The sequence below is a fragment of the Ovis canadensis genome, chromosome 11 (genome assembly GCF_042477335.2).
Source record: "Ovis canadensis isolate MfBH-ARS-UI-01 breed Bighorn chromosome 11, ARS-UI_OviCan_v2, whole genome shotgun sequence".
In the NCBI taxonomy this organism is placed as follows: domain Eukaryota; kingdom Metazoa; phylum Chordata; class Mammalia; order Artiodactyla; family Bovidae; genus Ovis; species Ovis canadensis.
The window spans coordinates 49,182,155-49,194,854 of record NC_091255.1 but is presented as its reverse complement, the minus strand read 5'-3'; the positions used below and the strand labels follow the sequence as shown (position 1 = coordinate 49,194,854).

The 12,700-nt window shown below is 52.0% G+C and overlaps 1 protein-coding gene across 4 annotated transcripts; it reads left to right on the top strand.

The window, feature by feature from the left end:
- Positions 1 to 930: 930 nt before the first annotated feature.
- On the top strand, positions 931 to 12,108 carry CCR7 (C-C motif chemokine receptor 7). Of its 4 annotated transcripts, none has more exons than XM_069543430.1 (4): positions 1,068 to 1,130; positions 6,999 to 7,048; positions 8,851 to 8,935; positions 10,117 to 12,108. In XM_069543430.1, the coding sequence occupies exon 4, from the start codon at positions 10,246 to 10,248 to the stop codon at positions 11,194 to 11,196; it is 951 nt and encodes a 316-aa protein (XP_069399531.1). In that variant the 5' UTR covers positions 1,068 to 1,130; positions 6,999 to 7,048; positions 8,851 to 8,935; positions 10,117 to 10,245; the 3' UTR covers positions 11,197 to 12,108. The 4 variants fall into 4 exon arrangements, with proteins under 4 accessions (XP_069399530.1, XP_069399531.1, XP_069399533.1 ...); XM_069543432.1 differs by having other exon boundaries at positions 1,069 to 1,130; positions 8,819 to 8,935; XM_069543431.1 differs by having other exon boundaries at positions 1,069 to 1,130; positions 8,524 to 8,935.
- Positions 12,109 to 12,700: the final 592 nt, after the last annotated feature.

Here is a 12,700-nt window from a genome sequence, read left to right as displayed (position 1 = left end):
AGTATATGCATACAACGGAATATTAGTGAGACATAAAAAGGAATGAAGTATCGATATATATGAGAACATGGGTGAACCTTGGAATCATTATGCTAAGTGAAAGAAGCCAGACACAAAGGCCACATAGAGAATAGTTCTATTTATGTGAAATGTCTAGAATAGGCAAGTCTGTAAAAGACGAAAGTAGATTTGTTGTTGCCAGTGGCTGGGGGTGGGGATGGAGGGGATAGCGAAAGTCATTTCTAATGAGTAAAGGTGGAGGAGGCGTGGTTTTTCAGGGGGAAACTATTTAAAATGTTCCAAAACAGATTGTGGTGATGATTGCACAACTCTGTGAATATACCAAAAAAAATTTTTTTGACTGGTACTCTTTAAAAGGGTGAATTTATTTGTGAACTATATCGCAATAACATTGTACTTAAAAGGAAAGGAAAGAAAAAGAAGAGGAGAGGAAAGCGTAAAGAAAATGAAAGAAAAGAAAAAAAGGGAAGAAAAAAGACAGCCTGGTCCGATGGCTGATTCACGTTGATGTGTGGCAGAAACCAACACAATATCGTAAAGTAAATTTCAAAAAAAAGAAGGAGATCCTGGCACATCCCTCCTCTTCTGCTTTCCAACATCTGTCAGTGCCTCCCATTGGCCAAACCTACCCAAAAGCCAGATGGCAAAGCAGTTTGGGAAATGTAGTCCCCTGTGACACTGAGTTGGGCAAGGGAAGGATGGGGACAGATCTTTCACTTATCTCCAACTCCCTGGCATGTGATACCTAGGGTGTAAACATTTATCAGACCAATAAATAGTTTCATTCCCCTGCCTTGGGCGGGGCCCTGAGTCTGCAAGGGGGGCTTTCTGAATGTAAATGACCCAGTGACTCATGATCCTATGACTGGTGAGTGGGCTGTCACTCTCTTTCACCTTCTCGTACCCCTCACACCCTTTGGTCCCAGGAAGCCACCTAAGCCCAGACCCTGAGTGAGGCCAGAGAAGGGGGAGGAGCGGGGGTAGGAGGGGCAGAGGAGAGGGTGGCTCCTCTCACAGCTTAAAAGGGGCTAGAACCACATCCTCCCCAGACAGAGCCCCGGCACAACCTTCCTGTGTGGTTTCAGCCGCCGAGAGAATCATGGACCTGGGTGAGTGAGCCTCCCCCGAGTGAGAGAGATAGCAGTTACCGGGGTCACTTGGACAGCCAGAATGACTTTGTGGAATGGGGGTGGAGGATGGGGTGGAAGGCATGGGGGAGCCTCCCGGAGGAACCAGGTGGCTTTGGTGGGAATCAGTGGCTCCTCCCAGAGAACGTGCACCCCTGTTCCTCCAGGTACTTCTTTCGGACCTAGGGAAGGGGGTGACCATTGCTACCAAGAATAGTAGGTTCTGCAGAAGGTGCCAGGGCTGGGGTGGTACAGATCTGGACAGCACCTGCTCTAGCTAGCCAGGGGGTGATGGGGAAGGCTCCCGGGGGCCCCGTTTCATCAGAGAAATCTTGGAGGGTTCAGGACCCTCCATCTGCCTGCCATTCCCACCTCTCTCCCAGGATGAGCTTGTCTGCTCTCTTAGGGTTATGACAAGGGGCAGATTCAAGGTGAGTGCATTATGTAAATGACACTATACTAGCAACACGAGCTGCGCTTACTTTCTCTCTGCTGCACATCCCACGGGGAGGCGGTTGCCTCTTGCCAGTCAAAGGTTGAATGGGCAACACAAAATGAGACCACGAGGGGCCTTCAGCTGAAGTCACAGCCAGGGCCTCCAACTCAGCTCCCAGTCTCACTCACTTTTTCTACCTAAAAAGTGAGTATTATTCCAAAATCCATCCTCTGGTCTAACCTTGGTCTTAATTAGAGGGAGTCCAAGGGAAGCCCCAAGCAGGTTCTTAGGGGTTCACCCAGCTCCGGACACCCCATTTACAAATCTCAGCTTAAGAGTCAGCTGAGGCTACAAAGGCCAGGTTCCTGGACGGCTTGTTCTCACCAGCAAACAAACACCACAGCAGCCTCAAAGCCACAAGGGGTTGGCTTTAAAAAGTGAAGGTTCCCTGTTCATCCTCTGCTGTCCTCACACCCCTCCCCATCACACCACAGCCTCTTGCCTTCATGTCGGCTTTTCCCGCCCACTCGGAACCTAGGGTCGACTCAGCAAACAGCTGTCAAAGGGCTAAAGTGGCTCTTGCACCCACCAACCCAGAACTCCTGGACGGCAGGCTTTGATTCTTGCACCTCTGATTCCCAGGGGCTTTGGAGGTGTGAGCAGAAAAAGGTTTGTGGAATGAATGAATGGCATCAAGAACTCTGATTTTAGTTTTTAAAAATCTCTTCCAACTTCCCCTCCTCCCAGCAGCTTGCCCACTAATCCCACTTCCCAGACATCCACCCCTACTAACTATGGTACCAGAATGCAGACATTGTCCCCTGGAGACCCCGATCCTGCCCCTCTGTTTGACCTCTGTGAAAGAAACCAAGCAGGTCCCCGCGGTGCACCAGTAAAGGCTAGAGAACCGGCTCCCTGATATGTAGTGCTTGCCAATTGCCACGGTGTAAATTCTCCCATCATAGCCGATTGCAAGCTGTCAGCCAATTTCAAGCTGTGGAACGACTGAGCAGAGAGTCAGAGAGAGATGCTCGTCGCTGACTTGATGAGCCCTTGAGAGCAGCCACAGCGCAGCACGGAGGGTCCTCCTCCCAAGGACTAGGTTTGGGGTGCTAGACTCACAGGCATTAATGGGGGAGGGAGGTCCTTTTAATGCAGGACATGTCTCCAGAATAAAAGGCTGTTGTTACTGTTCACTCAATTCGAGAGAGCCCCAACGGCCGACTGAGCCCCAAATACTGGTGGAGGGGACATCACTGATACATTTTACTCAGATGAGGCTCCAGGGCTCTGGGCCGTTTGTATGACATGAGCCACAAAGGATCTGGTTTTTTTTTCATCTTTGTCAGCCCAGCAGGGCGCCTGAGGTGGGTGAGGGGTAGAGTTTCTGTTACACAAAATGAGAAACGCCAGAACCCAGAGCTGAGCAGGCCTTTTTCACGATTTGAATGGGCAGCCCGAGGTGCCTTCTTTGTCCATCTTTAAGAAATGGGGCCTAAGACTTCAGTTAGAATTTTCCAAAGCAGAGAAGAAAAAAAATGAGCCATGAGATACTCATTTCCCACAGCTCAGCCAGAAATAGAGGCAGAGGGAGAAGTTGAAGAAATTCAGGGCCAATCCCTTCTGGCCTTTGGGGAGCCTGACTGGGGAAGAGGGGAACCCTGCAGCCTGGGGGAGCTGTTGGGAAATCTCTCCTCTTTGCTTGGTACTTTCAGTCAACTGCTATTGATAGAAGAATTCAGGCAGGACCAGTCTGGTGTAGGGAGAGACACATGTGTCAATGACCCATTGCAAGAGGGGGAGAGAGAGTGCTGATGGGGTAAAAGGAGGGCAATTGTGAAACCTAAAGAAATGAACAGTGACTATGAGTCACGGGGCATTTAAGCTGGGTTTTGAAGGATGTGTAGGAGTTCTCGAAGCAGACAAGGAGAAGCAAGGGGCCTAGGAGGTAGCAGGACTAGCGATCTCAATGGCTCAATTGCCAGAAATGTAACTGAGGGAATGGGCATAAGATATAGCAAGTGAAGGACAGTGGAGTGATTCAGAGGTTAGCCCCACCTAAAGGCATCCAAATCCAATTTTTTTAAAACTCCATGTAACAAAGCAGAATATCCTGTGGACTCAGCCTACAGGCTCCCAGCTGGTCAGCTCTAATAAAAGCTAATAGAGACAAGAAAGAGGCAAGTGGAGAAGGATGTATAGAACCTGGCTATACTGAGAAGGAAGGGAGGTAGGACAGACAGGCAGGGTCCATCTTTAAGATTCTGTATGGCATTGCTGAAAAACTTTGGGCTTTTTTACTGAAAGCAATGAGAAACCAGTGAAGATTTTTTTTTGTTTCAGTTAGATGAGTTAAATATTGTGGTCTGTGTTTCAGAGGAGATCTGGGGTGGCAAAGCCTTATGTCAGGGTAGAAGTGGGGCCAGCTCTGGGATGTTACAGGGATAGAGTCAACAGAACAAGCGACCAATAGATGGAGGAGAGTGTGGATTCCCCTGATGCTCCACAGAGGCTCCAATACACAACAGACTCAACAGAAATGAAGTAGCAGGATTTCCATTCAAAAATCTCAGACCATCTCTTTGCAGCTGTGTGACCCAAACAAGTGGATTAACCTCTCTGAGCCTCTATTTTCTGAAATATAGAATGAGACTCACAAGGGGTAACTCACAGGATATTAGGAGAGAAAGGAACATAAAGTCTGAGAGGCAGCACAGAAGAGGAATTGGGAGTGTGGTTTCTGAAATTAAATGGATTCAAAGCCCAGCTACACTACCAGCCGGCTGCGTGACTTTGGGAAAGTTACTAATCTCTAGTTTCTCTCACTGGGAGCTAAGGTTGGAGTTCTAGGGAATTTCCTTTTCGTTGTGATCATTACTAGAAACTCAAGAACTCAGAAAATACCCAATGCATCACTCAACCGCTCCTCAGCCCCTGAGATTCCCAACTTCTCTGGCCCCACCCCGGTGGCTGCCCAAGGCCAGTTGCTTTATGACTTTGTAACAGACAACAATCATCTGAGTCAAGGCCGTTGACCAGGCCCCCTCTGCTTCACACCAGAGTTTCCCCAAGTTCCTGTTTGGTCACCTTTCTTGAAAAACAGCCTATGCTGGTCCTAGAGGATCCCTGCTCAACGACCTTCTCCAACACACCTGGAAGGAGACCTCACCTACGCACATCCTCTAGCGCCCCTCCTGAGCCCCCACCACCCCCCCCCCCCAGCCAGTGGCAAAAAGACTGAGAGAAGGCCCAGGAAAGAAGGTTGATGGAGTGAAATAGAAACACAACTCTTACCCCTCATGTTTCACCCGTTGTGACATCAGAATCTTGAGGTTTCTCAGTTCTCAGACAGTCAGAGCAGGCTTTCTCTAGAGTAACCGTAAGACTGGTACGTTTAAAGAAACCTCGAGCACTTCACATCAAGATGAGTCAGTGGAGGTTGGGCAGCTCGTTGGACCACAGGAGAGTGTGCTTAAGGGTAGAGATGTGGACTCGAGCTCAAGGGCTCTCGGGACAATTCATCAAGGAAGGGGGATGAGAGAGGGGAGCCTTGATGTTGCACAAAAATCCATTCCCACCCCAAGACTGCAAATACTCAGGGGCAAGCTGGGGATGACAACTCCTGCCCCCAGAAACAGAAGATGAAGCTAGGAAGGCAGGTCCAAGTAGACAGTGGAGGGCTGGACAGCCACGCTCAGCATCAGGCTGCCATCCTTAGGACTGGTAAAGAGATCCTAAGGATTTAGCAGGAGGGCACAATGGGGGTTGGCATCAGAGCTATGATTGAGGAAGATGTGCCTAGCAGTAATGTGCAGTATAACGGGAGAAATGCCTGTTTATTTATGTGGCTCCATGCCCTTCCTCCTTCCTGCAAGACACCCCAACCCCAGAATTTCTGTCTTAGGCAAATTCCCTGGGTAATGGCAACTTGGATGTCATGTCATAACATTTCCAGCAGGTGGTGCTGTGGCCAAGCACACGGACCCTCTGGCCCTGTGCTGCGGCATCTTGGGAAGTAAGATTCCTTGCTTGCTTGAAGGGAGCCCTGAGCCTCCAGAAGGTGCTAGAAGCAGGGTCCCAAGCATTGGTCTGTTGACCCTCCTGAGACTAGAGGTGCGATGGGTCAGCAAGTCCTGCCTTATATTCATTCCTGGCATCACAGTTACTGTCTCCCATGGGCTGGTCCAATTATAGGAAGGGGTTTTACAGAGATGAATAGGGCACAGCTCTCAGACTTTAAGTGAGAGAAGACTTCTGTATAAATCACCTTGTCGACTCACTTGGTCTCCCCTGTTTGACCCCCTGGAAGAAATAAATTCCAAGTCCAGCTCTCAACTCAGCCACCAAGCAGAACTGAGCTTCCAGGGCTCACATCAGGCCTGGGTTCTCAACCTGCCATTCAGAACTAAGGAGGGCCTCCTGGCTTCCAGAAAGTAGCCAGCCTCTGACTCCTTCCCACCATTTTTCTCTTTCACCAAGGCCCTAGATTAGAAGCAAGTTAAAGAAAACATATCCGTGCTAGTCAAGCGACCTTGGGGAATGGCCTCACTCTTGTCACACAGCCACATGGCAAGGTCCCCACAGGGCAGCTTGGGAGAAGGGCAAACAAGTCATTCATTCATTCACTCACTCAGCAGCACACAGTCTCTGGGCACCTCCTCATTTATGGGCCTGAACTAGGTAAAAGGGACGATGTCCCTGGCCCAGAGGCAGGCTAGGGGCATGGGCCAGGTGGACCACCAATGAGTGCTGGATGGACAACAGCCAGATGAGGGGTGTTTGGGGGAGCCTCATGGGTCCCAGAAGAACTTTACTATTTGCCACTGAGAGGCAGTAAGGAATGCTCCTTCATGCAGCCCTGTGAAAGTAGTCTACCTCCTCAGCCAGCCTCCACCAGGAAACAGTCAGGGCTTCATAGGTGGCTGCCCACCCACTGGGTGCAGGAAAAATGCTCCCCATTGCCTCCTGGCACCAGAGCAGGGCGGGACACACACACACCACCTCCACCACCTCAGGGTCTTGCTTCCTGCATAGCATGGAATAGGAGGGGATTGTCCAGACGCAGGAGTCAAGGTCAGCTGAAGCTCAGCCTTGAGGGATAATCTGGGCCAGGATGGACTTTCCTATTCCAGAAGAGACCCTGAAGAGCCAAGCGGAGAGGGAGCGCCTGCCCTGCATTCTGATCCCCCTCCTTTCCAGGACCCTTTCTGGAGCTGAGGAGGAAGCAGAGGTGAAGGCAGTGAGCCTGGGCTGCTGGCCAGGTGCTCCAAGGCACAATCTTGTTCTCATGCTCTCAAATGCTGTGTCCAGAGCCTGTGATGAAAGTTCCCCACGTTCTCCCTGGCTCTGTGGGGTTTTTTCATAACAAAGAGCCAGTCCTGCTGAGCAATAACTTTCCTACCTTGTCTCTTCAGGGAAGCCAATGAAGAACGTGTTGGTGGTGGCCCTCCTCGTCATTTTCCAGGTGAGGTGTCCTGCCTGCCAAGGAAAGCTCCATTCCCTCTCCCAAATGCCCCTCAGCAAACCTAGCCCTTCTCAAACCCAGGCCCTGTGGTTCTGGTGGAGTCACTGGGCACTTACTGGAAAGAAATAGACCCAGGCACAAATTTGGTCTTCTTTAAGCTGATGGCCACCCTCTCCATCTTCTGAGTAACCCTGGAAAGCCACAGGTGTTCTCTGAATTCCTTTACTCCATTTCAATTAAAACTTTTGGGAAAGCAGGTTACCCTGCCTTCCCCACTTCACTTCCAATATCCCCACCCAGGAGATAGAAAAGTAGACTCCTGAGTTCCTGGAGAGAGTTCTTTGCTTTGCAAAACAGCAAAGGCTGTGAGGTTTCTGGGTCTGGAACATATGTGCCCACACACCCAGGAGTGCAAATCTTCATATGTAAGATGAGAAAAGAACCTGCGGGCAGCTTACTATCCTATCACCCCAAACATGTCTTCCTCCCAAGATCTCCAGCTAAATGCTCCCTTCGAAGCCCCAGTTCCCTTTTCTGAAATAGACTGATCTGAGCCTCACTGGGGGAAGGGGAGGGGAGGATGGGGACCCTGGGGTGACAGAGGGTGGATGAAAGCCATCCTTCAGGGGGGCCCAGAACTCTGGAGCAAAAGCCACCAGCTTACAGGTCTCAGCTTCTCAATCCCAGATGTGGAAACAGAAAATCCACACCCACCAAGTGCCAGAGTTAGAAATCCACTCTTCCCCCGACTTTGCTGGGGTTGGGAGCTCTCTTGGAGCCAGAGGAGGCGGCTGAGGCCAGAGCTGGAGAGGCAATGCTTCAGAATTTGGCTCCTCCCCAGGTCTGGAGGCCAGAGAGGCAGTTTTCCAGGAGCTCTGGCCAGAGGCAGGCCCCAAGCTGGGCACTGTTCCCAAAAACCCATCCCAGAGACCTCCTGGAGCTTGGGTTGTAGCCTACAGCCTGGCCCCCTTCCCCACCAGCCCTCCCTCCCCACTGTCTCCCCTCTTCCCAGGGCTCCAGAGGGCTGGAATGCTAATAGTGGAGGCTGGAAGGTTGGGGAGTGGATGAGGGACAGCTGGGCTCATCTCCTTCTTTACCTGGGGAGATGGGGGTGTCTCAGATGGGGCAGGATGTGGTGGAGCTGTGGGCTACAGAGACATCAAGCCTGGTGGCCCCTGGTGAGGGGTGGGGCAGGTACGAAGAAGAGAAAAAGGAGGCAGAACGGGGCAGTGGGAAGCACATGTCTTAGAGGCTGGGTGTATTGCCCACCGAAGCCCAGAACCCGCTTATGTCCAGATCTGAGGTCTTGGGTGTTACCCTGGGCAGCCAAGGACAGCCAGCCTTTGGCAGGCCTCCCAGGCTGCAGTCGTACCCAGAAAAGAGGAAAGGGTTGCCACTGACATCTCTTCTCAAGATAGCAATGGCCCAAAAAAGGCTTCAGGATATGATTTGGTCCTCACCCTGTCCCCACACAGAACAGTGATGAATCCAGAATGTGGAAGTGAGCAAGAGCCAGGATAATACAGGCAAATCAGGAGACTGGGTTCCCGTTCTGGCTGAGTAACCTTGAACCAGTCCCATTGAAGAGCCTCCTTTCATCACCTCTACAGTCCCTCCAGTTTCCCAATGGTGTAAATCCATCATACAGGGCTGCCCAGGGCCCCATTCCCAGAGGACGGACCAGGAGTTTGCTGAGACAGTTTCCAGCCCAGCTCCCTGCCCCACACAGCTCAGCTACCCCATGTGTCTCCTTCATTGATCAAATCACAGCCGTCTGCCTGAACCTTCACCCTGCCCTGCAGATAGCCTAAAAAATACCGTGAACACGTGAGCCCTACTGTTTGGAATGTGCCAGAAGAGACAGCGAGGAAAAGAGAGAGGAGTAAGGTGCGGGGAGAGGGGGAGAGGGTGGGAAGATGGAGGGAAGATATGGTTGCGCTTCCTTCCTGTGCCCAAGAGGACTCACAGCTGAGGCTGCGGCCCCGCCATCCACTTGGGCCTGCATCGCCTGAGCTCCTGCTACCTGCTGGTCTCTGTGCCTGGGGCCCCAGGGATCCATAAGCCTTCCAGTCACTCACCACCCATGATCACAGCATCTTGCCCCAACCCAGGGTGTTGTGGCCTCTTAACAGAGTTTTGCCTTCCTCTCTTCTCACTCCACTTCCCTGGTGGCTCAGGGGTAAAGAATCCACTTGCAATGCTGGAGACACAGGTTCGATCCCTGAGTTAGGAAGATCCCCTGGAGAAGGAAATGGCAACCCACTCCACTATTCTTGCCTGGGAAATCCCATGGACAGAGGAGCCTGGTGGGCCACAGTCCATGGGGTCGCAAAGAGTTGGACCCAATTTAGCGACTATAACCACCACCACCTTCTCACTCTGGGCTCTCCTCAACCTTAGCCCAAGTGGGTTTTCCCTCCAAAGCTGGGGTATGTTTGTAGGCCTCCTCCCTTGCAAAGTTCTTTCTACCAGATTCCAAAGGAGACTCAAAAAGAAAGACCTACCATCCCATTTTTCTGGAGTTTCCAGCAGGCAAAATCAAAGTTCCATGAAGACAAAAGGATGCCAGAATCCAAGTTAGGAACCTCACAACAACCATGGGAAGGAGATAGTATTCATCTCCATTTCCCGAATGAGAAAACTGAGGCTTGGAGAGACGAAGTACACTTAACCAGGCCAAGGCTCTTTTGACCCCCAAACCTAGACCATTTCCAGTCTGCCGTTAACACATGTAAGATCAAGTCTCTCAGAAGACTTCCTACTGACTAGAAATGCAGAATCCCAGGCTTCACCCCATCCTACTACATCATATGAACCAAATCCCCAAGTTCAAGAGCGTGTTAAAATTTGAGAAACCACCAATTTCAAATTGAAGATTCACCTAGAAAGTTTAGAAAAACAGATTCCTGGGCCCCAGCTCCTGACATTTGGGTTCAGTGGGTCTCAGAAGGGTGTCTAAGAATTCGCAGATGACACTGATCACAGTTTGAAACCACTGCTCCAGACAGTCCCAGGGCAGTGAGATTTCAACCCACTCAGCTAAGCTGGAGCATGTTCCTTCCCTGCAGGTGTGCCTCTGCCAAGATGAGGTCACGGACGATTACATCGGAGACAACACCACGGTGGACTACACGCTGTACGAGTCCGTGTGCTTCAAGAAGGACGTGCGGAACTTTAAAGCCTGGTTCCTCCCGATCATGTACTCCATCATTTGCTTCGTGGGCCTTCTGGGCAACGGGCTGGTCATGCTGACCTACATCTATTTCAAGAGGCTCAAGACCATGACTGATACGTACCTGCTCAACCTAGCCCTGGCGGACATTCTCTTCCTTCTGACTCTCCCCTTCTGGGCGTACAGCGCAGCCAAGTCCTGGGTCTTTGGGGTCCACGTTTGCAAGCTCATCTTTGGCATCTACAAGATAAGCTTCTTCAGCGGCATGCTCCTGCTGCTATGCATCAGCATCGACCGCTACGTCGCCATCGTCCAGGCTGTCTCGGCCCACCGCCACCGTGCCCGCGTCCTTCTCATCAGCAAGCTCTCCTGCCTGGGCATCTGGATGCTGGCCATGGTGCTCTCCACCCCAGAGCTGATGTACAGCGGGATCCAGAAGAGCAGCAGTGAGCAGGCACTGCGGTGCTCCCTCATCACCGAGCACGTGGAGGCCTTGATCACCATCCAGGTGGCCCAGATGGTTGTAGGCTTCCTGATCCCCCTGGTGGCCATGAGCTTCTGCTACCTTGTCATCATCCGCACCCTGCTCCAGGCACGCAACTTCGAGCGCAACAAGGCCATCAAGGTGATCATCGCCGTGGTTGTGGTCTTCGTAGCCTTCCAGCTGCCCTACAACGGGGTGGTTCTGGCCCAGACAGTGGCCGACTTCAACATCACCAGCGGCACCAGCTGCGAGCTCAGCAAGCAACTCAACATCGCCTACGATGTCACCTACAGCCTGGCCTGTGTCCGCTGCTGTGTCAACCCTTTCTTGTATGCCTTCATCGGCGTCAAGTTCCGCAGCGACCTCTTCAAGCTCTTCAAGGACCTGGGCTGCCTCAGCCAGGAGCGGCTCAGGCAGTGGTCTTCCTGCCGGCACACCCGGCGGTCCTCCATGAGCGTGGAGGCTGAGACCACCACCACCTTCTCCCCGTAGGAGGCACCTCCACTGGGACTAGAGGGACCTCTCCCAGGGCCCCTCAGATCGGGGACACGGAGCAGAAGATCCAACAGCTGCTGAGGGAAAGGCCAGTCTGGCCATTAAGGTTTATCTCGTGGTAAAAACCTGAGCCACAGAAGAGAGAAGAACGCCTACCCTCGCTAGCTACCTCAACCAAGTCTGCAAAGAGACATGGTTGATAAGCTACCCCAGATCCTGCAACACTCCAAAACCAAGACCATTATCCTCTAAACCCCAAAACCAGAGGTGAAAGTCAAGAAACAGCTCACACCTCGCGAAGTGAAGGGGAGCAGGTGTTGGTGAGATCTAGGTGGTGGAAGGGGCCCAGCAAGTATTCCAGATCAATGTTCTTCTCAAAAGAAGTCCTCCCCAAGACTCAAGGCAAGGTCTTCCAGAGACCAGAGACCATGGGGAGATTTCTCGCCTGAGCAGGGGAACAGGGATCCCAGTGGGTCAAACTAACTCTCTGAATCCCTGCCTCCATCTCTCTTTTTCCTCTGCCATCTGAGCCAGCAAGAATCGGCAGCCTCCAAGCCTCCTAAAAGCATGCTGAGCCCTCGCCTGCCACCTCTCCTCAGGCTCTCCACGCTGAAGGGGTGTGGTGCTTCCCACAGGCCAGTCCCTGCCTAAGCCCTGTTCCCAGCCATGATTCTGGGGCAGAGATGAAGTATGGCCGGCCCATCTCAGGTCTCAGCTCAGCTCCGAAGGGAGGAGCAGGCAAGGAGAAAGGTTAAGGGCCGGGGGTGGCTGCCTGCCGCCAGCCAATGAGCTGCTGTTTTATTCTCTGCCACAGGGAGAAAACATCTCTCATCCTGTTCTGCTTTCAGTTCATTAAGAGAACACATTTTATTCATTACAAATAAAAGTTTTCCCTGGAGGAAACAACAACTTTAAAAGAAAGGGGGAAAAGTTTTTTCAGTAAATGGCAAATGAGTGTGTTCTTGTTTTGCAAACCCCACACCCCACCTGACCACCCCCACAGCCCTTTTCTCCCCCAGGCCTCATTGTTCAGAGATGCTCAGAGCCACAAGGTCTGAGCCCTTCCAATGACACAGGCCCTGAGTGGCTGAACGAGGTAGGAGGGGCAGAAGGACAGGGTGTCCAGCTTGCAAACACCTTTCCAGAGCTCACGGGACCCAAGCCTGTGCAGTCAGCAGTGATCTAGACATACAGTCTGAGCCGAGCTCTGCAAAGAACCAAGTTGTCCCTGTAACGTCTGTGCCTGGAAACCCTCCCTGACCCTTCAATCACTTTCACACTGTCCTGCTCATCTATCCCAGCTCAGTCTGGAACTGGAGCCCCTGTCCCTTAGTCAGTCTCCCCAGGCTCCCAAATGGTGTTTAGAGGGAGGACCTCCCCCGACACCCATCTGCCGAGGCATCCTGGATCCAGGGGGCTTGAGAGGGGACCCAGGTAATACATCCTGTACTGGGTGCTTGGGAGTCAGATCTGCCCTTGACCCTTCCTGGCCACTATTGCA

What these genes read in the sequence shown, in the direction of transcription:
- CCR7 (XM_069543429.1), top strand. An exon ending in CCCTCCTCGTCATTTTCCAG is followed by an intron (nt 7,049 to 10,116) that starts GTGAGGTGTCCT and finishes CCTTCCCTGCAG; the next exon opens with GTGTGCCTCTGCCAAGATGA.